Raw genomic sequence first — 27,755 nt, forward strand, 5'->3', positions numbered from 1 at the left:
GGGGGACGAAGCGCGGACGCCGACTCGCTGTCACCCCCGTCCTCTGCTCGGTGGCGTCGTCTCCAGCGATGAACGCCCACCCGGCTCAGGACACGCTCGAGCTCGAGGTCTTCGAGGTGAGCTACAACGAGACTCGTGCCGCAAACAAAATTGGCCCCACCTGTGTACACTCTTATTAATTCCGGCACAAAGCCAACTGACGCTTTGGGTGCTCGAGTTAGTGAATCGGCAGAGGGTGGGTGCGCTCGTTTTTGGCACGGGTCCCCAATAATTGAGGAAAAAAAATTCCTTCGCAGTTCCATGAATCATCTTTTTTTTTTTCTTTTTTTTTTTTTTTTTCGACCCGCGGAAACTCAAAGAACACGCGAACTTTTCGTATACGACGTGCGTCTCGCCTACTTTTTTAACGCCAGGGTTGGAGTTACTTTTCAACCGCGTATACATGGTAATCATTTTTGAATGAGCTTTGGACGGGACTTGGGTACACATATAAATGCGGCTTCCAAACTTTTACGTTATACGTGATGGGGTGTATCGATCATTGCAACGTAACTCTCTCTTTTTTTTTTACCTTCGAAGCGTATTCAAAAACATTCCACGCGCGAGTTTTGAGAATAAAAAAAATTCGGCTCCAGTGGAACTCCCTTTTTTTTCGTAACATACATATATATATAATATACGGAGGATCGAAACAATAAAAAAACAATCGCGTAGGTGCGATGCGAGGGGGACGAGGAGATGGGCGTCCCGAGCGAGGAGGAGCCGAGCGGCCAACCTCGGCAGGAGGGCCGGGGTAAGAAGCTCGCGCGACCCACCATCAGGTGCGCCCTGGCCGAGGCGGAGGAGGAGGACGAGGAGACGCAGCCGCGGCGTAGCGAAGACGAGGAGGCAACAGAGGAGGAGGAGGAGGAGGATGAGTCGAGGGCAACAACGAGGTGCGGCTGTGTACGGCGAAGGCGCCGAAAGCTCGGCCAGCGGAGGAAGAGGAGCCGGCGGGTGCAGCGCCAGGACTCGTGCTGTCTGTCGCTCTCCACGACCACCATCGCCGGGACCGCCTCTGACTTTGAGCCGACTATGGTACCCACCGATGTACATTTTTGCTCCCACGATGGCGATATTATATATACATTATGTTTTTTCACTCGACGTATACAGTATTTATCGACTCGCGGGGACGAAGGGGTTTAATTGATTCGACGCGCCTTTCGGGATATAAACGCTATATGGCTGGATTAATTATTATTATCATTATCACATCAGCTGTGAATATTAAAAAAAAAAATACGGCTGAAGCATTGGATTGAAAATTTCTTGATTCCGGTTGAACTTTAAACAACAGTATATATACGCATCGAACGGTCATGTGTGATTATACGAGATTCTCTGTGTTTATTTTACTTTTTTTTTTTTTTTACTTATTCCGTTGCGTAGAGTTGGTCGAATAATTGTTTAGCGTAACGATGTACCGCCCTGAATATATATATTTATCAAACGATGTACAACTCGCTTGATTTAGATGAATTTAATCTAATCTTTATGTCGAATGCCCGTACCTTGATTTTACGAAAAAAAATCACAATTGAATAAATGGTAATTACTATACCGTTAAACAAATGACTAGTGGAAAAAACCGATTTATTGGTAAAAAACATAAGTATGGAAGTCCAGCGTGTGGAGCCACTCCTTTCTCCCCTGTTGATATAGGCCGCCGATCGAATAAACCAAGCCTCGAAAAAAAAAAAAAAAAAAAAAAAAAAAAAAAAAAAAAAAAAAAAAAAAGCCCCGTATATGCAATGATGAAAAGAAAATTGCCTCGAAGCTCGGTATCCCCGGCAACCCCACGTATAATAAGCATTGGAAAAATCAAACAGCAGCCAGCGCGGGGCAACGCGAGCTCGTCGCGGGAGGACACGAGCAACGCGACGGACGGCCTGTGCTCCTCGAAGCGGGACTCGTCGAGCAGTTTAGGGGGCGCGAGCGCCCGGCACACGAGGCTGCGCGACAGTCTCCTCACCGTCCTCGGGAAACTCGTCGTGTGGAAGGGCGCCCGCTACAGGACAGCCACACCGAGCGCCAACAACGCGGCCACCGGGGCAGGGAGTGCCACCGGCAACGCCACCCCGAGCTCGCCCCAATCCACCACCGAGTGCATGGGCCGCGGCGCCGGCTTCTTCGTCACCGAGGACTCCCGCAGTAAGGCCTCTCGTCACTCTCGTCCTCGTCATAGCTGTATAATAGTCATAATAACAACATACCTTTATATAGCACGCTGACGCTCGATCAATTTTTTATTCATACCTTACTGTTTTGTACGCCCAATTGTTTTTTGTTATACCCACATACTTATATAATTATATGTAGTTCAACGTATACAAGTATAATGTATATCTTCTACAGAGTTGCTCCGCCAGTCCCATCTTGAATACTACCTTTTTTTTTTTTTTTTTTCTTGCTGTAGGATAAATATTGTGTGGCTTTTTTTTTCAATTTCTCAACGCTAACTAGAGAAATGCAACAGAAAAAGCAAAGTTTATTGGGGAGTATAATTATGTGTATGTGCAATTTGTGCATCGTATATATAACTTATGTAGCCTTTTCGTTGGTAGAAAAATTTTAATACTGAGTATGTTGTAAAAGCTTGTAAATTGTGCATGTAAAAAATTTCAAGTAGATATAGAAATAACAATATTATTTATAGTATGTAATTATATATGTTCGTGTATCATAAATGTATATAGGTAAATGGTACTGAAGTATGGGGGAGTGATAAAAACACACAATACAATATCGCCTTTGCTACTTATTGGCTCTCGAAACAGGAAATAAAACGATACTTATACACGTGTATGGATACTCCTATTGGGAGTTACGCGAGAACAAAAATTTTCGACCAATCGTTTCCCCAAAATCTACAATATACTTATAATATATAGCACCTCGGTAAAAAAAAAAAACAACAATTGTTACATATCTACTGATTCTAAATTTCATTGGACTACAAATGCAAGGAGATGGAGATTCGCGGGCACGACTCGTCATCGGTTGCCGCTCATCGACCGCGACGTGCACTCGTGCTGAAAAATAGAACTTGCATGCAATGTAGGTACCCCGGAATTAATTTCTCTCTCGCTCTTTCTTACTATTCTCTCATAAGTATACGGTGGATACTTACTTGACGGAGAGATATTTGTGGAAAAGCGCGAGCAATTCCTTATGTATATAACAATCCAAATGTACAATCTCGGACGGCGCCCGGAAATCGTGTACATATCGTTAGTGAAAGCGTCGTATTAGTATTTAACTCTACAATTGGGCTGTGGAAATTTTTTATATTTATAATTACATTACCAAACAAAACGTATAAGTAGTTTTTATGTATAGATGATTTGTGCCACTTTGTGCCTATTTCAGTAGGATTTTTTTTTTTTTTCTTGACGATTTTAAATGCCTGTATTGGTAAAATCGACAGCTGTTCGGTGTATACCTATACCCAAGAGACTCGGAATCACTGCTCGGTTAATTAAAAGTGCACTCTAGTTTATTTACTACCATATATATAGGTAATATGACGGCGCTCGATTTATCCGGTTATGCAAACGCCCCCCTCCCTTCCCCGCCAAAAGTGTAAATTTGGGTGTATGACGGTTACATTATGTATATGCTCTTGGTTTCGTTTCGCGCGTGTGCGCTTTAAACGTCAGAAATGAGATTTTTCTTATGCGTGTACTACTTTATACTTACATGCACATTTTTCAAAATGTATTTCGAGGTCGTTTACATCCCAACTCACCGTGTAAGTACGTCACTCGTGAAAAAGTGTCGAGAAACAGGAGTTTAATATACTTATATTCATGTATAAGTATATGGTAAAAATTATTTTCAAAAAAACTTTTTCCATAAGAAATAAACAACTTTCATTTGCACACATGCGTACACGCACACACTTACTCGTAGGTACTGCTAAGTAAAAGTAGATATTATGCATGCGATAATTATCATAGGCGTGTATGTATCAATATTATTATTATTATTGTGCGTGGATTATGGTAAAAGTAATAATAGTGCCTATGGATACCAAAAAGCTCGTTCGCAAAAGAAAAATCCTTGATTGTTTTGATGTTTTGTTTTTTTTTTTTTTTTTTTTTTTTTTTTGTAAATGTTAAATAAATGTAAACTGTTTGATACGATGGTGCTAAATTTTTTGTTAAATTTTTACAATTGCAGAAACAGAAAGGCGAATTCGCGCCAGCAATCGCGAGTACAACTTGCAATTCAACTATGCGGTAAGTTGTAATTTATTTTCGAAAATTAGATGAAAAAAAAAAAATAGAAAAGAAACATAAATTTTGCAAACGCGATAAGTAACATGTACGTATGTCTGTATATTATAAATATATGTGTACATCCAATCGCAATTGCAGAACAATTACATCAAAACGTCCAAGTACACGGTCCTGACGTTCCTGCCGCTAAATCTGTTCGAGCAGTTCCAAAGGCTCGCCAACTTTTATTTCCTCTGTCTGCTCGTGCTCCAACTGATACCCGCCATATCGTCCCTCACCCCCATCACCACAGCTATACCCCTCATCGGGGTACTCACCCTCACTGCCGTCAAAGACGCCTACGACGACTACGTAAGTGTATATAACTTTTCTTTTTTCCCCTCCAACACAACATGAAAATTTTTAAACTTTCGAATCGTATTTTCTTCGATTCAGCAACGACACAGCAGCGACTCGCAGGTGAACAATAGGAAATCGTGGACCCTGCGGGGCACGACCCTGCGCGAGGAAAAATGGTCCGAGGTCCAAGTTGGCGACGTCATACGCATGGAGAACGACCAGTTTGTCGCCGCCGACGTTCTTTTGTTATCGACGAGCGAGCCCAACGGCCTTTGCTACATCGAAACGGCCGAGTTGGACGGGTTGGTTTTCTTTTTTCTTTTTTCTTCCTTTTTTTTCCCTCAACGTCATCATTCACGTGTTTAATTGTTTGATTTTCATCGCGCGCAGGGAGACGAATTTAAAGTGCCGGCAGTGCTTGCCAGAAACTTCCGAGATGATGGACAATCACGAGCTGATCGGCGAGTTCGACGGTGAAATCCTGTGCGAGCCGCCCAACAATTTGCTTAACAAATTCGACGGCATTCTCACGTGGAGGGGCAAAAAGTGGGTATAAACACTTTTTTTTTTACCTCGTTCGTCATTTTTCTTCCAACGTTTAATTTGTCTTGTTGTCAATGATCCAAAAAAAAAAAAAAAAAAAAAAAACAGGTACATACTCGACAACGACAAGGTCATATTGCGGGGCTGCGTGTTGCGCAATACCCAATGGTGCTACGGTATAGTGATCTTTGCGGGCAAAGACACGAAATTGATGCAAAACTCGGGTAAAAGCAAGTTCAAGAGGACCTCGATAGACAGGCTGCTGAATTTACTCATTATCGGCATTGTCCTGGTTCTGCTCTCCCTGTGCGCCTTCTGTTCCGTTGGCTGTGGCATCTGGGAGAGCCTTGTTGGACGCTACTTTCAGGTACCCATATACGTATATTCCAACTGGGGATAAAAAAAAAAAAACATTATACGAAAAAAAGCGCTCAATCAATGGAGAAATCATTGCATGCAATTTTGTTGATGTAAAGATTCAACGTAATAAGACTTTATAAAAAAAAGTAAAAGGGATTGTACAAAAAGTGGGTTAAATTTCTTGCTTTGAGTATCTTTACAGTCAACATCGTTAATTTTATAAAAGTTGTTTTTTTTATTTTGGATTTCCAAATTGCGGCTGTCCAAACACGTGTGTATCTATATTTGCTATAAAAATTAATGAATTGAACGAAAAAAAAAAAAAAAAAAAAAATTGTACAGGTGTACCTGCCGTGGGACTCGTTGGTGCCGAGCGAGCCGTACATAGGGGCCACAGTGATAGCCCTACTGGTGTTCTTCTCTTACGCGATAGTATTGAACACTGTGGTGCCGATCAGCCTGTACGTCTCGGTCGAGGTCATAAGGTTCGTACAGTCGTTTCTCATCAACTGGGACGAGGAGATGTACCACGCGCCCACCAATACCCACGCCCGGGCACGCACGACTACCCTCAACGAGGAGCTCGGCCAGATACAGTACATATTCTCGGACAAGACGGGCACCCTTACCCAGAACATCATGACGTTCAACAAGTGCTCCGTCGCCGCGCAGTGCTACGGGGACGTGATCGACGAAGCGACCGGTGAAATCGTCGATCTTGTCGAAGTCAGGGTGAGTTTTCTTTTCTTTTTTTTTTTTTTTTTCTCAAACTCGTATGTGCGTGTTGTAAGTATTGTATGTCACGGATATAGTAGTCGCATTTTTACGAGAGTCCGATAGTTTTAGCACTGGATTTTTTTATTTTATTTATATACATACTCAAAGAGGTTTTCAATTTTTCATAAAATAAATTTTTTTTTCTATGTTGGTTATACTCCGTTTGATTAATCGAACAATAATGTTGTCTCTATAAATTCGAGGGTAATCAAATTTCCTTTTCATCATTTTTGCGTGATCATTTGATACATTGAATTAATAAAAGTTGTTTTTTTTTCTTTCCATTATTTATTGTCTGTGTATTTTTCGATGTCGAATTTGAAGTCGCACTGCTTGACTGAAAACTCACGCACACGAAAAATTTCAAATCCCGTACCTCCCTTCTATCCGTGCAGACGTTGGAAACGTTTTCGTTACGCAATTCGATGTTTCATACACCGCACTGATCAGTGATTCTTACTTGTTCAATTTTGTCGATGTTTTACACACGTTTCGCTTATTTTACAAAACTTACTTGTTACGTCGACGCACATGTTACAAGGAATGTTCCCCAAAGTAAGAAGACAACGCCCAGAAATTTAATGTAATAACTGTGTACGCGAAAAAGAAAAAAAAAAAAAAGGAATTAAAAATTTTTGCCAACAAAATCCTCTCCCTTATAATTAGAAGAGCATGTGTGTGTGCGCGTGTGCCCGTGCATGTACCTCATTATTTGTGTATACCTATACCAACGAGTGTAGACAGAATCAAAGGCCGAGCGCACGCCGAAAGTCAAATGGAAAAACGGTCAAGAATTTGTCCACTCGCCCCTAACTAGTGGCGCTAATGCTCGTCTGCTGGAGCAAGCCGATCTAGTGTCCAATACGACGCCCGAGCCGGCCGGCATCAACGGCGATGCCAAAGTTCCACTTAAATATTCAGTACGCATGCAAATAAATACATACATACATACATATACCTAATATATTTAACTCTCTTGCTTTAGCTCTGCTTGTAATATATTGGTCGTACTAAAAATTACCTACATTTTTCCATGTGAAATTTTTCCTGTGCTTTTATACTGCTTGAAAGCTTACGGCGCATTTGCATGGTTTTTCTCCTCCACGTGTTGTAACGCTCTCGCACACTTTTGTCAAGCTCGGCAAAAGCACTTTTTCGTATTTTTCACCAGCTTTACGCTTATTTATTTGCTCCTCCCTCTATCTCCCTCCCCCGACCCTTTTTTTGCTCCAAAAATCATTTGTAAGCGCCTGGCGGTATTTTTTCTATGGGCAGGTATATATACACGTACTCGTCGAGGGATTTTTCCATATTCTTGGTTCGTGGCTCTCCATTAACATTGAGATCGCAACACTTTGTAGCCTCTTGACTTGTACTTTTTTTTCACAGCTGTATGAACTGCGTAAATTTTTTCTTTCAAAGAGCTATCGTCAAAACATCGTGGACGCACTTTTTTTTTTTTTTTTTTTTTTTTCTTCCTTGCCGCTTTCTCAAAGAGGAACGAGAGCACCTCTGTAAAAAAGGTGATATATTTTTCGAGTCCCCGTGTATATTATCTCCGAGTCGAGACAACACGCGTGTCATTTTTACAATAAATGCGTGTCTGCAACTTGTAAATTATTGTACTTGTCGGCTATGTGAAAATAATTTTATGATGTACATACATCGAAGCACTTGAAAAAAGTTTATACATATTATACTGGACAACTTTGCAAAGGAGAACTCTTTCAGAAAGCGCATTTCGCAAAAAAAAAATGCGTCTACCAGATACGAATATACATTTTATATACTCAGCTTGATGCGAAAAGTAAAAATACCCGTAGTCAACGTCTCTGATGATAATCATTCGTTTTTTTTTTTTTGGTCCTTTGGGGAAAAAAAAAAAAAAAAAAAAAAATACAGACAGTGCCGTCGATCGATTTCTCATTCAACAAGGACTACGAGCCGGACTTCAAGTTTTACGACCCGAGCCTGCTCGAGGCGGCGAAGCTGGGCAACGAGGACGTGCACTGTTTTTTTCGCCTGCTGGCGCTCTGCCACACGGTCATGGCCGAGGAGAAGAACGGCCACCTCGAGTACCAAGCCCAATCGCCGGACGAAGCGGCCCTGGTCTCGGCGGCGCGCAACTTCGGCTTCGTCTTCCGCGAGCGCTCCCCCAACAGCATAACCATCGACGTCAACGGCAAACGCGAGATCTACGAGTTGCTATGCATCCTCGACTTCAACAACGTTAGAAAGAGAATGTCGGTCATACTGAGGAGGGACGGTAAGATCAAGTTGTACTGCAAGGGGGCGGACAACGTCATATACGAGAGGGTGAAAAAGGGTAGCGACGACATGAAGGCCAAGACCCAAGAGCACCTCAACAAGTTCGCCGGCGAGGGTCAGTCCACGATGGCTTTCTTTATACTTTACATGTTGTGCGTGAGTGCAGGCTTTGGCTCGTTGGTCTTGATGGTTGGTGTTGTTTTTCTTAGGCCTGCGAACGCTGTGCCTGTCGACAAAGGACCTGGACGAGAGTTACTTCAACGATTGGAAGCAGAGGCACCACGAGGCGTCGCTCAGTAACGAGAACAAGGACGACAAGCTTGACGCGATTTACGAGGAGATCGAGAAGGACATGACTCTACTGGGTGCCACGGCCATCGAGGACAAGCTCCAGGACGGCGTGCCCCAGACGATCGCCAATCTCAGTCTTGCCGGTATCAAGCTCTGGGTACTCACGGGTGACAAACAAGGTATAGTGTATACTTTGACGGTCAGTGTATATGTGTCATTCCGCGAGTATACGAGTTGCTTGTGTGATTGACGGTGATGTCGGATCTTTTGCAGAGACGGCTATCAATATCGGCTACTCGTGCCAGCTGTTGACGGATGATCTGACGGACGTGTTCATCGTGGACGCTGTGACCTACGACGGCGTCGAGACCCAGCTGACACGGTATCTAGAAACAGTTAAAAAAGTCACTTCGAATCAACAGAAGAGGCCGACTCTCTCCATCGTCACGTTCAGGTGGGACAAGGAAAGGTCAGGCAAACGAAAGAGACGGAGTACGATCTTTATTAAATAACTATGTACTGTATACTTACTCATATCTCTTTGGCGTTTTTATTCCCCCACGTATATAGGCTTTAAATTGATTTACTTACATTTACACTCAACCCACCCCCCTCTATTTATTTTTCCCTTGTTTGGAAGAGCTTACAATGTACGATGTTACTTTTACACGCGTTATATTTTTTTCCTTAATGTAATCAAAGTAAATGTCTCAATATTTTATCAAGGAACGATATCTCCGCGTTTCTTAAAATCTCCGATGTTTATAACCATACATAACGTTAAAAAACAAAAAATGTTAATTAAATGCATGCAATCGAAACAAAGTTCAATAAATTCTTATGTATTTTTTTCTAGGAAGCCAATTTCTTTTTATAATATGAACTTCCCTAAACCTTCTCCAAGTGTAAAAGTAGCTTGTACAATAATGTTTGGAATAGTAAAAATTTACACATCTAATTACTATATTTTTAGGTAGAACTGCTTGTAAAACAATACATTCGATACCTTTTAATTTCATCTGTATACATGTATAGTTACATCGATAATTCAGTATTGTATGAGTAATAGTTATTACTTAATGCTTGATTATTCACTCCTTCTCTTTCTGTATGCTTAACATATCGAGACCTTTTAAATAACAAGAATCCAAGAATCCGTAGTCACGTTTGCTAGTTTCTCATTTCATCTGATCTTTTATCATGCTACCAAAAAGTTTGTAAAAAATCATGTAGAAAATTTAGTTTGGACTAAAGGGATTACATTTTTGGGCAAACTTGTACCATGTAGCAGTGGCTTAACTACAGTTTATAATTGTGAATTAAAGGCTTGTCTTGATAACTATACGAATCTCGCGGACGTGACACGAAGCAAAGATTTCATTAATCCAAACAAAGATTTTATTGTCAAACAATAGCGATACAGAGTACAACAATCCAACTAGGGAAGAGGCTGACGATCAAGAGCCGGATGACTTACAGCCGGCTTTCGCAGTGGTCATCAATGGCCATTCCTTAGTTCACGCACTGCATCCTCAGATGGAGCAACTATTTTTAGAAGTCTCTTGCCAATGTGAGCCACAAATCGAGCGGTCATTTGTGCTAAAAGAAAGAATAATGTTAACTTGATTTTTCTTTCCAGGTAAATCTGTGATCTGTTGTCGAGTAACGCCTCTGCAAAAAGCAATGGTGGTCGAGCTCGTGAAGAAAAGTATGAAAGCCGTGACGTTAGCGGTGGGTGATGGGGCCAACGACGTATCCATGATAAAAACCGCCCACATAGGTGTCGGCATAAGCGGCCAAGAGGGTATGCAGGCAGTATTAGCTTCGGACTACTCGATAGGACAATTTAGATTTCTCGAGAGGTTGCTCTTAGTTCATGGCAGATGGTCCTATTACAGAATGTCCAAGTTCCTTAGATATTTTTTCTACAAAAACTTTGCGTTCACTCTATGTCACATTTGGTTCGCCTTCTTTTGTGGATTCAGCGCACAGGTAAGGCTCATTTAATGTTTTTGGCTTGAAGAAAATTGCTTTTCAGTTTTTCCCAAAATGATGAGTATAAGGCGAATATGATTCCAGAGATTCCCACGTTAAGTTATCTCCGCGGTTGAGTCTTAGGAAATTGAATATTTGATTTACTACTGATTATTGCCCTGCATAAACTGACATTGCACAACGCTATTTCGCACTTTTTTGTTTTTCTAACAATTCGATTTTCTCTTTTTCAGACCGTTTTCGATCCCATGTACATTTCCGTCTATAACTTGTTTTACACGTCACTACCCGTTTTGGCAGTCGGCGTATTCGATCAAGATGTCAATGATAAGAACAGTTTGCTGTACCCAAAACTATACACACCGGGTCTTGAGAATCTGCTTTTCAACCGAAAAGAATTCTTCATGAGTGCTGTTCACGGCTTGTTTGCCAGTTGCGTGATTTTTTTAGTGCCCTATGGTAAATGACAGTTTTTATTTATCAAAAATTTGCATGCTTTTCACAAGAATCAGTTAAAACCTCTAATTTTTCATTTACTTTTATTTTTTAGGAGCATACAGGGACGGCGTTTCTCCAAGGGGCTACATACTTTCGGATCACATGCTTTTTGGCAGCGTGGTGGCTACGGTATTAGTTATAGTTGTGACTGCTCAAATAGCTCTCGACACATCGTACTGGACGATCGTCAATCATTTTATGGTTTGGGGCTCTCTCATTTGGTACTTCATTTTAGACTTCTCTTACAATTACGTCGTAAGAGGCAGCTACGTGGGCAGCCTTCAAATGGTGAGTGCATGTATAAATTACCTGGTTGCACCATCACGATTCACATGTATAATGTTATACTGAAAATGTACATTACACGCAGGCAATGTCGGAGGCGACCTTTTGGTTCGTGTCGGTGATATCGTGCATCATGCTCGTGATCCCGGTGCTCTCGTGGCGCTTCTTCTTCGTGGACGTGCGGCCAACGCTGTCGGACCGTGTGCGGCTGAAACAACGCCTCGTCCAGATGCGCACGCGACAGAGCCAGGACGTGCTACGGACGCCATCGACAAGGCGCACGCGGCGCTCGTTGCGCTCGGGTTACGCGTTCGCGCACCAGGAAGGCTTTGGCCGGCTCATCACGTCCGGCAAGATAATGCGCAAACTGCCCAACGGCTCGGACTTTAAGTTCTTCACGTCGAACAACGTGTCCAGGCAGGTGAGCAGCATCGCCACCAACTCGCCGAAAGAGAATAACTCCAGGAACTCGCACGTATCAGACGGCGTGATAATACCCTGAGGTGGGCCTCGAATTCTCTCCCTCTCAGCCACGTCAACTTCGTTGATACCGTCATTGTTGATAATGTTGTTATAATTGTTACTACTGCCGTAGCTGCCATTGACGTGCTTAAATTGTGAAGGGAGCAAACAATTCGCACCCCTCTTGTGCTATATATATCAGGACCTGATGAAACAAACTCTCTGTTCCTCTTTTCGCCAGGTCGAATATGTATTATTTTGTGATACGATGATGCCGCCATTTATTTTGTTTGTTTTTTTTTTTTTTTTTTTGTTTCTCGTTGTCTTTTGAGCTTTAACTAAGTCTTATGATAGTGAACGAACGCTAAAAACTACGTTAGCACGAAGACAAACGAAACATATGAATCAGTGCAGATTATGTATGATGATGACTTAACTGAAGAAACAGATGAAAAATATGTGATTAATGAAATGCTTTAGATATTCAAGTATTACGTAAGCGCATTTTGAATAGGTGTATTTATCTTTATTTTTACAAAGACATGGGAGCATTTAGTTTGCAGATGAGTGAATGTAGTTACAATTTCTTTTTGTAAGAAAATTTTTAAAAAGTAATGCCATAAACTAGATTTTTTTCTTGTTTAACCAATTCTAAAGATAATTTTTTCATTTCTTGTAAATGGTTTGCGTAATACTTGCAGAGTCGCGTTTCATACTATTAAATTTAATTTTTTTGGCACGATTGATACATACGAGTGCCTTATTTTTTTTGTTATTCGAAAAATATATTTTTTTGTTACCATTATTTGACGGTTGTTTGGAAAAACACATTAAATTGAGAAAATTATTTTTTATTATAACTTTTTTAATCATGAAATTTTTTTATATTTGTTTGAGTTGATATACCTATACCACAAAAAATCAAACTGGTGTACCAATCGAAATCATGTAAGAATCTGCAGTTCCTGTGTCCATCGAATTTAAACGTGTATAAAACGTTGAATACACATAAAACAGGATCGCAGATAGTAATTAATTGAAAGAAATTTTTTTGTGTGGTGACATAATGAGTAGCAAATATGGTTACATCCAGTAATTGCCTTTGTAAAACGTTAACACAACAAACAAAAATAAGTCCTAGCATTGATTGTAAATATTTCAAAGAGATAGATATTCATATACATATACATAAATATATAAATATTGAATGTTAAAGATAAATTTTGTAAAGAAATTAATATATAATATAGATAGAATGATTAAAAAAATAAATAAATACGAGGATAGTAATTATGTATGCATATAATGTTGACTGACTACTGGTTATAATATATTAAAAAGAAAAAAAGAAAACAGTAGTAATACAATATTTACGGTATTTCTACTTTTAATATTGAAAAAATAAAATTTAAGACAAAGTAGGTTACTTGAAAAGAGTGTTTTACAATAAAACTATCAGTTAATACACGGAACCATCGAAAACATTATTATCATCGCTATTACTATTTATTATCGTGCCTCATCGCAACTAGCTGAAATCTTAATGCTCTAATAAAGCACTGCTAAAAAATTTTCTCGTATGTTCAATTGTTATTCACCCTTTTATTTTTAAAAGCTGCATTTGACTGTGTTTTAACGAACATAAAAAATATATTTATACATTTTTTATAAAACTTGAATACTAGATAATTGAAAGATGTGAGAAAATTGTGCTTATCGGGACTCAAAAGTCCACAAATAGTAGTAATTAAGATAAACGCCAAGTTACCAGTAACTTTGTGTATGTTAACACTGTCACAAAAATGTTCTCAATTCTTTGTCAAGTTTCACATTAATTCAGAGACTGTTAGGGGTCGAGAGAAAAAATAAAGATTTTATTAATCCATGACAATGATAAAATTTTTATGAATACCGATGAGTTACACGAATAAATAGGAATCGTATAATAATCAAATTGTGGGAATGCTAAATTATTTCAAAGTGCAAATACTGTCTCTTTTAGTAACGCAAAAACATATATTATATTTCGAGCAGTTAAGCGAGAGATTTAATTTTTTGTATGAAAAATAACGAAAACTGTAAATATAATGAAGGAGACAATGCACAGCCTATATATGTGTACATATATGCGCGTATATTTTTTGTATTTCAGTGTAATTTATTGTATGTAAAAGCAATCGTATTATTTTAAGTATTATCTTTTTTTTTATCATTCACGCGAATTCACTGTTGAGTTGTTTTAGTTGTATATTGTAATTGTCTTATTGACTGTTTATTATTGTAAATTATAATGAAATATTTTATACAACGGGCTCGTGCATTAAATTTAGCACGATGGAGTTAAGAAAATACATGGTTACAATAAAATGTTCCTTATGTAAAAAAAAGCACACGTGGCTGGGATAAGTGGGAAAAATTTAATTATTCAATTTTACACTGCGTGCTTATATTTTGTGGGTGATTTCTATCCAACCAAAAGAAACATCTTTGTGCAAGTCGCTAGATTAAAAAAAAATGTGTATTTAATAGCTTAATATGGTCAAAACGCAGTCGTAATTCATCAAATTAATATTGTGTAAGTTTAAGTACTTTTATTTATAAAAACAGACAAATTGGACTTTTTTAAGATAAATTTTGAGTTAATAATTAAACAAAAATTTTGTTTAATGTTTAAGGTTTTGCAAAAAAATTTTAATGGCATGAAAAATAAAAAAATTGTTTAATGTTTTTATTTTTTGTTGAAAAATATTAAAAATTTTGAAAGTCCATGTATTGAGTCAAAAAAATTTTTTATCATTAGTTCTTAAGTACAATCAGAAGTTAAATGTTTTAAATGGAAGGGACCACTTTCACTTTTACATATAAATTCTTTAATAATATTAATTTAATAATGTGTCTTTTTATATATATATAAATACAATAAATAAGTGCAAGTGCACATTTCAATATGCTGGGAGCAGTGGAAGATTTACGAAAATTAATAAAATAACAAGAACGTGCGGTGATTGCATATGGCCTTATCAGTAATAGAAATTTAAATTGTAATTATAAGATTTTTGTTCAGTTATTCACGTTTATAACTTAGAATAAGTTTATTTTCAAGGCTCAGCTTTTTACATGTATAAATTTAAAATTTCGTTAACCCTAATACTATTTAAAATAATTTTGAAGCACTGATAATTCGTAAAGATTTATTTATCTACTCTGTCCTAAGTTGAATCTTAAATTAAAAGGACATAAATGTGAAAATCTTTAAAAACACATTTTTATTTACATCTCATTTGTTTCTGCTGTACATGACATTATGATTGATACTTTTAATGTAAATTTACTCGAGAAATGTTTTACACTTTTTCACTAAATATTAAATGTTTATCCAATGTGTCATTTCTTATAAAGAATTAGTTACAATTATTTATAACATAATTTCTAATTTATCTAAAGTGTTCAAGAGCAGTAGAATTTTTTTTTCGATCTAGCTTCAGGTACGTCTGTTACATTTCTACTGATCTTTGATAATAAAAACACAATTATTAAAAGAGAAACACCAGCGAAAATAAAAATTTTATTACTAATTTTCAGTTTATAAGAAATAAATGCAGTCACTTATTGCATTGAAACAAGTGTTTATTATTGTGTGAAGAATTATTGTTCTTACCTCGGGCAGTTCTCTAGTACTTTGGATGTCACATGAGGTGAATATCCAAGTCCCTTAGGCCTCTGGATAGCCACGGTGGAAATGACATTCATGTGACTAAAACTACTATTATTTTATTACAATAAGTTTAAAATTTTAACAAACTGAACCGAAAAATTCATAGCCCTAATTTTAATATGATTTGTACATTATTAATTATTTCCTTAACTCGATGAGAGAAGTGGAACATTGAAATTACCCTTTAAGTATTAAAATTGCAGTCTTTTGGCTAAAGAAGCTCCATCAGTGGCCTCTAACAATTTTCTTTTCAAACTTGGCTTATCTTCTGGCAGTCTTTTAATGGAATTTGGAAATGGTAGCTTATCTTTTGGTGTAGGTGGTGGATTATTGCTAAAGTAAGGCATCTGTAGTGCTTGATCACAAGTACATCTGTCCAAAGGATTAATATTTAACAAACTGGTAAGTAGGTCAAGGAGATCATCGGCAGCAGCGGTAAATATGTCTCTCAATGGTACGGCTGGAAAGGGCTTGAATTGTATGAAATCTGGTAACTGTGTCACTCCAGGCCACGTTTCTTCAGTTGGCGTTCCAAGGGCCTAAAATGTTATAAGTATTAAATGCTCATGATTTTTCGTTGCCTCTTGTGAACTAAATATTTTTTCAAGTAAACATACCTGAAAAATTTTAGTCAGCTGATCCAAGTCAGATTCCCCTGCAAAGAATGGACATCGAAGCAACAGCTCAGCGAGTATACACCCAACAGCCCACATATCGATTCCCCTACCATAAAGCCTTGCTCCATAAAGCAACTCTGGTGCTCTGTACCATCGAGTCACTACTTGATGTGTATTTATTCTGTTTGGGGATCCAAAAAACTTTGCCAAACCAAAATCACCAATTTTAAGCACACCTTCACTGCTAATGAGTAAATTGTTAGGCTTTAAATCTCTATGAAGGATCCAGTTGAAGTGCAAATAATCAAGGCCTTGTAGAGTTTGTATCATGTAAGCCTTGATGTTAGCAGGTGACAATACTATGTTGCTGTCTTTAATAATAACTTCTAAATCGGTATCCATAAAGTCAAAAACTAGTGAAACGTTGGATTTATAACCGAAAACATCTAAAATGAAAAGAATAACTTTCGAAACTTTTTTTATTGGTAACTCAACAAAATTTGTAATCAAGTAGAACTTACCTAACAATCCAATAATATTTTCATGCCTCAACTCTTGTAATAATTTTATTTCTCTCAAAGCAGTTCTGTTTATCCCATCTTTAGCTTCCGCCCGACTTCCAACTTTAATCTAATATTTAAAAAAAAAATTGATACAACTGGTGAGTTTTTTTTTTTTTTTTTTTTTTTTCATTATAATAAATTAGTAAGAAAACCTTTTTGACGGCCACGATGTTGTTTGTCACATTGTCTTTAGCCTTGTAAACTGTGGCAAACTAGGTAATCAAATATTCAGAAAATTAGTTTGCGAATGGATGTTTAATTTTTATTCGTAATTTTTTTCCAACTAACCTGTCCTTCTCCCAGAAAGTCAATTTTTTCGTATCTCTTCAATTTTTCAACCATCTTGCAGAGAGAGTCAACTAATTTATTATCAATAAATTCGTTTGTTAGACTAAAATTACGTCATATTTACTAAGTGTTTAATCTGATTATAAAATAATAACTTATAATAAAATAAACTGTTTGAAAACTCATTGAGCACGTTAATTAGTGGACCGTGGGCACTTTAAGCTCGTCTTACAATTTTCGGATAGCAATGCATTGCATTACGTGTATACGCGCACGTGTCGGAAATTCGGAATTCGAGAAAATGAATCCTGGAGATGCGGATTGCGGATCGGATCGCGACGTGAGTATATATATATATATTGCAATAAAGACTTCAAAATAATTGTAAACGTTAAATTAATTTATTTACAAAAACTTTTTTATTTCCACTGTAATGACACATATCAATATCGAGTTAAAAATAAATTTTGTGTAACAATGGTTGATGAGTATAAAATTTGTTATTTTGTAACATTTTATACATAGATGTGTAAGTTTATGCATGTACAATATTTACAATAAAAAACATCTTTTTTAAGTGTAATTAATAAAATCACCTAGGAAGACACATTGTTTTAAAAAGGTTTATCATTAACTAATAATCAACTGTGACGGACGTGGAAACTAACAATGTATTCCGAGTTGGTACGTTGAACCGATATTGCAAATGGATCAGTAGGATGAAACGTAAAAGCCACAAGTCTTCTGGCATTCACAGGCGTCGATCTTCCCCATATTCCTGCGTGCATTCGGAATTTCAATAGTCCCGAATCTCGAGCATAAAACCTATTGAACGATCAGCGATATGAATTGACATGAAATTAGTGCAAGGTATTCTTTGCAACTACACGGCTTTAAATTTTTTTAAAAATTAATCACGAAATCTAAATTCATACCTTATAGGATGTTCCCCACAAGTTTTCGGCCTCTCCATCATAGACACCCATTTATCGTCATAACAAAACAACGATAAATCCAAATAAGGAGAACTGGAGTAAGATTGGGCGCAAATCGGTAACTGAGCAAGCAATCTTCTAGTGGCTTCAGTTACACCACCAAACCGTGCACTTATTATCGTTTGTTTGAATCTTTGCTGCATCAACCTAGAGACCACGTACATTCGTTACAACTTAAATGATACATTGGAAAAAAAATTAATGTTAAAAAACTCATTAGTACCTTGCGTAAATATTATTAGAGGGTAAGCACATGTACTGACAATCTGTGCCCGATCTAGCATTTCTAAAGAAATCTGTGAAATTTTCAAAATGTTTTAAAAGTTCTGTAGATGTATTGTCATATACAGATAAGATCGTTGCAGAAACAATGTCATAAACAACTAATAGAGCTGGCTGAGCGTTTGGTTCATTAGCTTGTATCGTGGCCACTTCTTCACTAGCATATCTAATTAAAATATGATTTGTATCTAATAGCTGCATCTTCCACATTCTTAACGAATTGAGTTGGTCAAAACACTGGTAAAAGCGTCCTAATTCGTAAGAGTTTCCAGAACAATGACTGATATAATCGGCTCTTTTGAACAAAAATACAAGAAGTTTGTGTTTTAAACTATTGATTGTTACATCTCTACAGGGTTTGTTATTAACACCTGGCCAAGCACTTGATACCAAGTATGATTCATCCTCAAGACAAAATCTAAAATAATAAATTTAATAGTAAGAGGACCTGAGTGATTAATTTACTGTAAATTACCATCAATGTTATTTACCTGCCGATTTTTCTGACATTTAAAAACTTTCCATCTAACAGTTGAAAAATGTGAATTGTTTGATGTTGCACAGATAAAACAGCAAGAATGTCTTTATATAAATAAAGTCCTACAAAATCAATTAGTGAATTTTAGTATTGTTTTAATACAGATGTATTCATTTTTTTTTTTTTTTTTTTTTTTTTGTGGATAATCTCACCTTGGTTTTGGGATAGAAAAATTTTATCTACTTTAAACTGTCTTGTATCACAGAGTCTTCCGCATTGGATATCAACCAAGTAAATACTGTAATCTTCTAAAGGATTTCTAGGATTTGGAGTTAAGGCTTCATTATTGGAATAGATCTGGAAAAAAATATCAAATTTTAAGTATTAAGTACCGTAAAATCTGTTTAAATATGCATTAGAAAGCTAAGCACCTGATAAAAATGAGGTCTCAAATCATCAGGAATGTGAGCAGCTGATCCAACAATAACATAACGTCCATCATCGGTAAAAAGACTGCATTCTCTATTCAACTGTTCATTACTTTGTGCAACGTTAATAATCCATTTGGTCTAAAAAAAGGAGTCAAAAAATACGTGAAATAGAAAAAAAAAAGAATAATCTTGAAGGCAAAAATTGACTCGTGTACTTTAAAAAATCTTTTAAAAATGTGGCGTCTGATATTAAACGATTTATCGTCATTTTTGTGTCCAATGTACTCTCCTCTGCAACCAATCAATAGGTCTGCCGCTGCAGCAGCTCCTTGGTATTCGTAAACTTCCAGCGAAGTTTGATCTGCACTAAAAGCTATTAAGTACTTGCCATCTGGACTGAATTTTCTAAGAAAACACGGTGGCTTTTCAACGTTAAATACCGTGTAATTAGGGAAGACATTCTGGTAAAACTGCCTTGAAGTATAGTTTGGAGTTCCAGGGTAAGAAATTCCTCTCATTTCTCTCTGACGCAGTCTCACGACTACATTTTGCGGACTGATTTTTCGAGGTTTGATGGGACATGGTTCAGATACCAGCTCTATTTTGGCTCTTTTCGACATCCTCTAGGGTTAGATAAATTGTTTTCAACATTTGAAGTATTTCCTACCAATCAGCTCTCTTGTCAACTCATCTCAAATATAACCTCGACCTCGACATGTCCAATTAATATGTGCTTCTTTCACAGTCAGACAAATTTTTTTTTATGTCACAGGACTGACGGGACATAAAACTATCAACTTCGATTCACTACAACTCAAATAATAAGTTAAAAAGTTTCTGCATTTTAGATAATTAAAAAACTATGAGGAAAAACTTTTTGACACATCACAAAACTCATACACGCAGAAGTTGATCACGGTAGGATTTTGGGTTTTCGTTGTTTTTGGACTGACTAGGATGATAGGTTCCTAGCGCTTCGACCACCATACGTACAGAGATTAGAACGAATCGAGAATGGAGCAATGTTTTTTTCCGCATTGCACACATTGCACACTGAAGTCGAAGTCCCCCCCTCCAACCCCCCCCCCACTATTGTACACACGCACGTGTTGTTACGTCACGTGTATATATAAATATATACCAAGGATGCTTCGTAAATTAGTAAATAGGCCCTCCAGATCAGTTTTTGTAAGCGGTAATATAAATGTTATTTTTAAATAAAAATTCGAATTTCGGAATAAATATGCAATTTATATCATTTTACTAATTCATACATTTATAAACTATATAAAGCAGGTGTCAAATAACATTGTAACTTTATTATTATGTAACAAAGAATGAAAAAGGCTGATGAAAAAAGTTCCTAGTTTAAGGACAAAAACGGAAAAATACATAAGTTGCACATCATGCATCAGCCTAACGAAATTTTTGTGCTGGATAATCATTCACTTCTCTACGTGTTTTTATACAAAAGCTCTAATACACAACAAAAACATCAGTTCAAGACCAAAGGTGTATTATTGCATAGTAAATATTCCATCTCTAGTATTTAGTAATTGAAATAGTTTTATTCTTTTCAAAATTGTTTTTATTTACCGTAATTATGGTTGCCATGAAATTTTTTTTATATATAGTATTATTTTTTGCTTGTAGTTAAAAACTTGTATGTTTTTATAAGATGCAATACACTTCCCAAATTCATACATAATATTGAAACTAACATTGCACTTTGTTGGGAGCAATGCGATTTACCCTCTTTACATTTTGTTTTATTTGAATAGTACCAAACCGAAGCCATTGTAGTACGTTACTTCGATGGATGATCTGATTGCTTTTAAGCAAGAACTATTTTTTGTAACTTTACATTTTTATACAAACAAGCATCGAGGTACATTTTAAGGTTCTTATTTAGTTTGCAAATTAAAGCAGAATATTTACAGGTTCTTAGTATATAGAATATACACTTAATTCACGTCACTTTCAACGCATTTCCATGCCTTTTTCATCATACATTTAATGTCGATCATAGCTTAAAATTAGCTTAGTTGAGAAACGTTATTGTTACTGATAAGTTGTGAGAACCATGTAAAACAGTCTGTTGGCAAAGCAGCAAAAATAAACAATTTCAACATACATCAATAGAAAAAAAAATTTTCTTAATTAAAAAAATTATGTAGAATGTTTCAACTTTAACAAATAAAAAACCAACTTTAAATTGATTTTAGAGTAATACAAGATTATCAGGAATAGAAGTCGCTTTGCTATTCTAGATAATGATAAAAGAATTTGATTTACATCCAGTCAATTAATTTCAGTTGCATTAAAATTGAATGGTTATACTCATTTGTTGCTATTAATAAAATACGGAAATAAGTGTTTAATTCAAAAATCTTCTTAAAATAATCTAGTACATAAATGAATAACAACATGGTTGAATTTGATTGTCCTTTGCCAAAAGTTAAATGTGAATACAACAGTTCTCATGCAAAATGATGTTTCAAATCACAAAAAGTTATTATACCATAGAAACGCAACTCTTTCGAAAGAACAAAAGTTAATTAAGAATTCAGGTGAAAAAATTCGATTTGAAAATTAGTTTCAAGAATTATTTGGTGTGTCGTTTCTAGAATTGTTTCCCATTGATGTCGAAGATGTTCTACCACTACTGGATTCATCAGCAGCTCTAAAAACGTATATATATATAAATTATAATGTTGTATTGTAATTTAATCTTAGCCACTTTAAATGATTTACCTGAATAATGCAGCTAAACTTGGTCCCACTGTATCTTGATTTGCTTCACTGGTTGTTTGATCTCCTAAGCTTTGTCTGCATATTGGACAAGTTCCATGCTGAAAATTTTACAATTAGTGTTTAACCAACAACACTCTTACACCCCAATTTTCGAGTTTGAATTTTTAGAATGTACAAAAGTTACCAATTCAAGCCAAGGAATGATACAGGGTTCATGGTAATAATGTTGACAAGAAAGTTTTCGGACAGCCTCATGTATAACAAAATCGTCCCAGCACACTGAGCACTGTAGTTTGCTGTCTGTAACATTGAAGAAAATTCAAATTATGTAAAACAAACTATGTACAGTACGTTGATGAAAAATATTAAAATATAACTCACCAACTTGTGGTTGTGATATTGTTGCGGTAGGGATTTCGTCAATTTGTTTTTTTGGTAGTGGCGGAGGACCAGTTCCATCCATTTGATTTAAAAGTTGAGTCACAATAGAATCCAATCCGTTTTGGCCCCATACATAATCTCCTGGATTGCCCATGAACAGTCTAACATCAAATCTACATTAATTATGCTTTAAACACTATCTAACGCTACGTTACTATCGCAAGCCTAATAAATATATTCACGGATTGCATATGGTTGAAAATGTTAAGAAACTTACACAGATTGACCTCCCTGCCCTTGTGGAAAACTGAATCCAAAACTAGAAAGATTGAGGAACAGGTCTTGTATTAAACTATCTATTTGTGGTGGTATTCCTACTTGTGGCTGTTGTTGATTCCTGAAATCGGAAAATCATTCGTTGAATATTTTTACCAAGTTACGTACGTAACAAGTGCAAATAAAATGAAAAAAAAAAATCCAAAATTTGACAGACCTTGTGTGTCTCGATGTGGACCCACTTCCAGATCTAATACTGTTGCCCCGACCACTTGAGTTTCTTGAGGCAGCCTGAGCTGCTCTCAATAGCGTGAATGGTAAATCAAAATGATTTAACTGTTGATAAAAAAAATTTATAAATTAGAGTAACATTGATTACTGTATCACGTGTGATTCCACAAATTTCAATACTACAACTTTGTGACTAATTTACTGACTGATTAGTTTCTATATGATGGGCACACCTATAGCTTGTAGGCAAGACTATTAAATATGATGTAATATTAACAGGTAACAACGTGTTTTTCCAAATAAACTTGAAAATGGTCTATTCCTCATGTATTTCAATACTACTAACGTTCGGTAAATAATGTCAAAATGAAATTTTATGGATTTTGAGAAACGATATTATTAAAAAGAAAAAAAGGCTCTAGTTAAACTAGCTGGTGAAAATTGAAACCTACATCATCGAGGCCAGTAACGTCGACCTCTATGTCGCTAAGGTCTTGCATATCGATGTCAGCTGGAGATCTGTTGCCTGCACTGCCTCTTTCTAGCTCTTCGATGAACCCGGTGGAACATCTTGGACATGTGTAATCCTGCAATCAAACAATGAAATATAGAGTGTTAGTTGGCATCAAAAAATAGCAAGCAAGCATAATCTATAATTACTCGTGAAAAAAATGTATTTGTTATCTGAAATAAAATCTGAAACACAACAAACGAAGGCAAAAAAATAAGGCATACGAAGACAGAGTGCTGATACCTATGTTTTAGAAAAACATAACAAAAGTAAGGAAAATAAAACCAAAGGAGCAAGGACGACCTGGTGATGCGTCAGCTAATGAGCTCACGGTCGTGAACTCGACGTGTAGCTTTTCGCCCACATTGTCCTATAGTTTAAAAATAGGTCCCGAGAGAAAAAGTTAAAAAGAGGAATAAGAATCCTCTGAATCATCAGATTGACTGTACAAGTCACAATAATGTATACACATAGTCGCGGACGTAGGTTCAGTCTCAGCCAAATAGGTATAGATAATGCTGTTTTCGTTTAACAACCTTACCCTTGCCATGAAAAATCATTTACAATCTTGGAAAGTGCATACGTAAGAAACATCGTCAGAAATTTTTTCACAGCACAAGCAAAGCTTTTCTAAGCATACAAGCATGTATGTATGTATATATATGTATTTGTAATTCTGTCTCTGTTGCACAACTGGTCTGGCAATGTAACAGACGTGGACAAACTGAGAGCACTGGGCTCGGATCAGATGGTTTTTTAGCTACCTAGGAGATCAGGTCGTAAAGGTTGACTTACCGGTAGCAAGTGCTCGATTTCGACGCTGCAGCGGTGGCAAAAAAATCGGCTCATCGACGAAGTACCGTCTACAATGGCTTCGGCCATGCTTCCTACTCCTTGGCTGGTTCTGCTTCTACTCTCTCTCTATCTACTTATACGTCTTCGCCTCGCGCACTCACTATCAACTTCCAAGTTCCAAACCCGCACAGCCGCACATCCACCCTATCTGTTACGACTGTTACATTCATACACTGCACACACACAGACGATACGTGATCGTGAATACACTTCAATATACTTGATATGTGATTGGTGATCTGGTGGTGATGGCGCCGCCGACGCTATATACTGTACATGTATGTACAACAAACAACAGGAAACTGATTGCAGCAAGTGTTATACCTATATTGTAACCTTATAACTTACTAAATCTTCTCTAAGAGCAGTCTTGTCAAAACGGCTTTAACTCCGCAACTCTGACCTTCAAGCCGTTTCAAGTACTCCAAAACATTTTCCTCGACCTCCGCCTGACCCAACGTCCCGAGTCCCGACGATATCACTGATGTACTGCGCGCGCACAATTAAAACTGGAAAAAATTTTTTTTTCAAAATTAAGTATATAAGTATACCCATGCACTCTCATCGCTTAGTTCCTCAAATAGGGGTTGTCGACGTCAACCTTTTCAGTTTTTTTTTTTCCCTGATTTTACATGGGCTATCGGTAGATTGCCGTCTACGTTTGCAACAACAAACAGTAACGGTAACAATTGCAAATGCGAATGCGGTTAATAGTTTTTTTTTTTTTTTTTTTTTTTTGCACCACAACCTTCCGGGTACTAGATGTGCTTATCGCTTCTAAGGTTTTTTTCTCAAGCCCGCAAAATTACGTCAGTTCCTCTTACCCGATAAAATTTTACGTGCACGTTTTTTCAACTGCAAAATCGCTCGATTTTTCGATTGTAAATCATATATTCCTCCTCCAAAGTTCAGCTGCGAGGTCGGCTCATTTTTACTTTTTCTCCGTCGCAGATATCTAAACGCGTTTTTATTCGAGTCCTCGCATCCATAAACTTGTAGTTAGGTAGGTACATGAAAATAATCTTACCTCTGGAGTACTCGCCACAAAAATGTTTTATCGGAACAATGCAGATACTATATAACTTGGTCAATAACAACAATAGACGCGTACATACGTGTGAGCGCGTATAGAAATAACGCACTAATAACCGATGATAAGACACAACAAATTAGTGATGCCACAGGTTAAGTATATCGTTTCTGTCGGTGTATAATTGTGTTATAAATAATCATTGCTTCCCAGCTTTGACTTGCGATAGTTTAATTATAGCAACATATAAACATATATACATACGTGCAATGTTGATTATGAAAAACAAATCGTTGCGTACAGAAAAGCGCGTCAGCTCAATTATTTTTCGTTGATTTAGAGATTATTTTGTCGGATTGATTCAAGAACTTTAAATTTAGACATTGATTTTGTGTGTTTAGCGCAAAAAAAAAAATAAAAAAATTTGTGTGTGTCGGTACACACACATATGTGCGAATACAAAGCAAAATTACACATCTGTCTTGTTTTACTTGTTTTTCTGTTAAACGCCAAATGTATGAAAAATCATTCGATTGCATAAAATAAATGGGGCACATTGTATTGATGCCATTATTTCATTAATCAATCAAAATTATATAATTACATTAATGCACTTTTTTAAACAAAACATGGATATATTTTAAGCATAAATAAATTAAAGATTCATGCATGATTGGCTGATGAGAAGCGGAGTCGATCACGTGGTCAATACAGCAGAAGCCAAACTGCGCAGAGAGACGACAGACGACACGACAGAGGCTTTTACGCAATAAGTGTGTCCGCGGGTTCTCTGTCGAGTGGAGCTCGAAACCTCCTCGTGCACGGTGTCAAAGCAAAGTTAAGGAAGACCATCTCTTGGGAAAATGTTGCGTGTCGTCGCGACCAAAGCCGTCTCTGGACTGCGACAGGCGATCGCGAGACCCGCAGCCGTGAGCTCCCAGCAGCTGAGGGCTTCGCACGGCAAGACCGAGACGGACGAGCAGTTCGACGAGAGATACGAGAAATTCTTCAGCCGGCCAGACATCGACCACTGGGAGATCCGCAAAGCCATGAACGACCTCGCTGGTGAGTTTTCTCTCTGACCTCATCTCGACCATCGCACATGCTCGTGTTAAGAACGTTTAACTCTCACATAGTATATCCCTTTGGAAGCAGGATCCCTTACCCTGCGTTCTCCCGTCTTTTCGTTTGTTTCATACTTATTTATCCTTCGCGCAATCCGAGTGCTTCTCTGTATAGTTACGTCTTTTGCTAAACGCTTTTATCTCAAAGATCATAGTTCGTCTATTGTACAGTCAGATCAAACGAGGACTTTGGTCATTCCACAAACTTTAAGGGTTATATTATGACCAACTTTTATGTAATTTAAAAATGGCGTAACATATATTAAACACAAGTGTTAATTTCGTGCTGAATTATTTTATTTGAGTGACGTAGTGCTTACTAATTGAAAACTAATCACCCGTAATTGTAGGTATGGATCTTGTTCCTGAACCAAGGATCATTTGTGCTGCACTCAGGGCCTGCAGGAGGCTAAACGATTATGCTCTGACAACTAGATTTTTAGAAACTATCAAGGATAAGTGCGGCAACGAAGTTGACAAAATTTATCCCTACATCTTGCAAGAAATCAGACCAACTTTGGATGAACTTGGTATTAGTACGCCAGATGAGCTTGGCTATGATAAGCCCGAATTGTGGTTAGATGATCCCGAAAATATCTAATTGAATGAAATTAAAGGTCAGTTTATATGATTAGTTTAAACAAAAAGTATAATGAAAAGGAAAAGAAACTTCATATACACAGCCTTGTATTAAGTTTAGAACAAAAAAATTATCATATCTTTAAATGTACATTTGTTCACTTCTGTTACTCTATAACAATAACAGTAATTTAATAAAAATTTTGTTTAATTACTTGCTTATTATGCTTTTTTTAATTAATAAGGAAAACAAGTTTGAATGGGATTGGAGTATAAATAGATTGTGTATATACATGTATTATATTTAAATTTTTTTTGCTTTAGTCCACCTAATGTTTTTCATTTTTTTTTTCTCGCCGTGAACTTGAGTGGAACAAAAACAAACTTTTATTTCTTACACCAAAAATAACCAAAGCTTGATGGCGACACATAGACATATTTACAAATTACATAGTTCACACTGTTCACAGTGATAAGTACGTACACACACATTTCTAGCGCGACCTCAAACATACTTGTTCAAATAAACATGATTTTAATAAAT

The 27,755-nt window shown here is 36.9% G+C and overlaps 5 protein-coding genes across 7 annotated transcripts; 2 read left to right on the plus strand and 3 right to left on the minus strand.

Moving 5' to 3' along the window:
* The first annotated feature begins 68 nt into the window (after positions 1–68).
* Positions 69–14,867, plus strand: ATP8B (ATPase phospholipid transporting 8B). The gene is made up of 18 exons (XM_089590846.1): positions 69–116; positions 715–1,077; positions 1,872–2,193; positions 4,225–4,283; positions 4,422–4,634; positions 4,719–4,924; positions 5,013–5,168; positions 5,274–5,532; positions 5,868–6,257; positions 7,043–7,222; positions 8,205–8,685; positions 8,780–9,040; positions 9,135–9,330; positions 10,277–10,431; positions 10,501–10,853; positions 11,090–11,315; positions 11,407–11,642; positions 11,725–14,867. Exons 1-18 carry the CDS (start codon positions 69–71, stop codon positions 12,139–12,141), a joined length of 4,521 nt encoding a protein of 1,506 aa, XP_089446972.1. The 3' UTR covers positions 12,142–14,867.
* A 503-nt stretch (positions 14,868–15,370) lies between these two features.
* Positions 15,371–17,541, minus strand: Cdk7 (Cyclin-dependent kinase 7). 2 transcript variants are annotated; one of them, XM_089591648.1, is made up of 6 exons: positions 17,285–17,541; positions 17,149–17,208; positions 16,955–17,063; positions 16,434–16,879; positions 15,998–16,355; positions 15,371–15,864 (listed from the first exon to the last, which is right to left on the minus strand). In XM_089591648.1, exons 1-5 carry the CDS (start codon positions 17,336–17,338, stop codon positions 16,008–16,010), a joined length of 1,017 nt encoding a protein of 338 aa, XP_089447774.1. In that variant the 5' UTR covers positions 17,339–17,541; the 3' UTR covers positions 15,371–15,864; positions 15,998–16,007. The 2 variants fall into 2 exon arrangements, with proteins under 2 accessions (XP_089447774.1, XP_089447773.1); XM_089591647.1 differs by having other exon boundaries at positions 15,857–16,355.
* Positions 17,542–17,751: 210 nt separating this feature from the next.
* abo (de-etiolated protein 1 abo) lies at positions 17,752–20,486 on the minus strand. The gene is made up of 7 exons (XM_014363078.2): positions 19,686–20,486; positions 19,471–19,608; positions 19,252–19,396; positions 19,053–19,161; positions 18,503–18,979; positions 18,220–18,426; positions 17,752–18,109 (listed from the first exon to the last, which is right to left on the minus strand). Exons 1-7 carry the CDS (start codon positions 20,088–20,090, stop codon positions 17,926–17,928), a joined length of 1,665 nt encoding a protein of 554 aa, XP_014218564.2. The 5' UTR covers positions 20,091–20,486; the 3' UTR covers positions 17,752–17,925.
* A 214-nt stretch (positions 20,487–20,700) lies between these two features.
* On the minus strand, positions 20,701–24,969 carry Iru (E3 ubiquitin-protein ligase Iruka). Of its 2 annotated transcripts, XM_089591162.1 has the most exons (9): positions 24,827–24,969; positions 24,419–24,748; positions 23,565–23,699; positions 23,099–23,217; positions 22,883–23,002; positions 22,606–22,778; positions 22,409–22,524; positions 22,225–22,322; positions 20,701–22,153 (listed from the first exon to the last, which is right to left on the minus strand). In XM_089591162.1, the coding sequence occupies exons 2-9, from the start codon at positions 24,503–24,505 to the stop codon at positions 22,069–22,071; spliced, it is 933 nt and encodes a 310-aa protein (XP_089447288.1). In that variant the 5' UTR covers positions 24,506–24,748; positions 24,827–24,969; the 3' UTR covers positions 20,701–22,068. The 2 variants fall into 2 exon arrangements, with proteins under 2 accessions (XP_089447288.1, XP_089447289.1); XM_089591163.1 differs by having other exon boundaries at positions 22,606–22,766; positions 24,419–24,968.
* A 1,265-nt stretch (positions 24,970–26,234) lies between these two features.
* COX5A (Cytochrome c oxidase subunit 5A) lies at positions 26,235–27,425 on the plus strand. Its single transcript, XM_014363081.2, has 2 exons — positions 26,235–26,573; positions 26,983–27,425. Exons 1-2 carry the CDS (start codon positions 26,372–26,374, stop codon positions 27,231–27,233), a joined length of 453 nt encoding a protein of 150 aa, XP_014218567.2. The 5' UTR covers positions 26,235–26,371; the 3' UTR covers positions 27,234–27,425.
* Positions 27,426–27,755: the final 330 nt, after the last annotated feature.

Source organism: Copidosoma floridanum, unplaced genomic scaffold, assembly GCF_036245765.1.
Source record: "Copidosoma floridanum isolate Cflo_tuat_1 unplaced genomic scaffold, Cflo_Japanese_pri ptg000013l, whole genome shotgun sequence".
NCBI lineage: Eukaryota > Metazoa > Arthropoda > Insecta > Hymenoptera > Encyrtidae > Copidosoma > Copidosoma floridanum.

Excerpts from the sequence above, each read along its gene's own strand:
- ATP8B (XM_089590846.1), top strand. The coding sequence starts at position 69 with ATGAACGCCCACCCGGCTCAGGACACGCTCGAGCTCGAGGTCTTCGAG. Across the intron at positions 10,854-11,089 it reads TTTGTGGATTCAGCGCACAG|ACCGTTTTCGATCCCATGTA; the intron begins GTAAGGCTCATT and ends TCTCTTTTTCAG. Across the intron at positions 11,643-11,724 it reads ACGTGGGCAGCCTTCAAATG|GCAATGTCGGAGGCGACCTT; the intron begins GTGAGTGCATGT and ends CATTACACGCAG.
- Cdk7 (XM_089591648.1), bottom strand. The coding sequence starts at position 17,338 with ATGGTTGAAAAATTGAAGAGATACGAAAAAATTGACTTTCTGGGAGAA. Across the intron at positions 17,209-17,284 it reads ACTTTCTGGGAGAAGGACAG|TTTGCCACAGTTTACAAGGC; the intron begins GTTAGTTGGAAA and ends TTGATTACCTAG. Across the intron at positions 17,064-17,148 it reads ACATCGTGGCCGTCAAAAAG|ATTAAAGTTGGAAGTCGGGC; the intron begins GTTTTCTTACTA and ends TTTAAATATTAG.
- abo (XM_014363078.2), bottom strand. The coding sequence starts at position 20,090 with ATGTCGAAAAGAGCCAAAATAGAGCTGGTATCTGAACCATGTCCCATC. Across the intron at positions 19,609-19,685 it reads TTTTTAAAAGATTTTTTAAA|ACCAAATGGATTATTAACGT; the intron begins GTACACGAGTCA and ends TCCTTTTTTTAG. Across the intron at positions 18,427-18,502 it reads TCTAATAATATTTACGCAAG|GTTGATGCAGCAAAGATTCA; the intron begins GTACTAATGAGT and ends CGTGGTCTCTAG.
- Iru (XM_089591162.1), bottom strand. The coding sequence starts at position 24,505 with ATGGCCGAAGCCATTGTAGACGGTACTTCGTCGATGAGCCGATTTTTT. Across the intron at positions 23,003-23,098 it reads TCCACATCGAGACACACAAG|GAATCAACAACAGCCACAAG; the intron begins GTCTGTCAAATT and ends TTCCGATTTCAG. Across the intron at positions 22,154-22,224 it reads AGTTTAGCTGCATTATTCAG|AGCTGCTGATGAATCCAGTA; the intron begins GTAAATCATTTA and ends ATACGTTTTTAG.
- COX5A (XM_014363081.2), top strand. The coding sequence starts at position 26,372 with ATGTTGCGTGTCGTCGCGACCAAAGCCGTCTCTGGACTGCGACAGGCG. Across the intron at positions 26,574-26,982 it reads AGCCATGAACGACCTCGCTG|GTATGGATCTTGTTCCTGAA; the intron begins GTGAGTTTTCTC and ends CCGTAATTGTAG.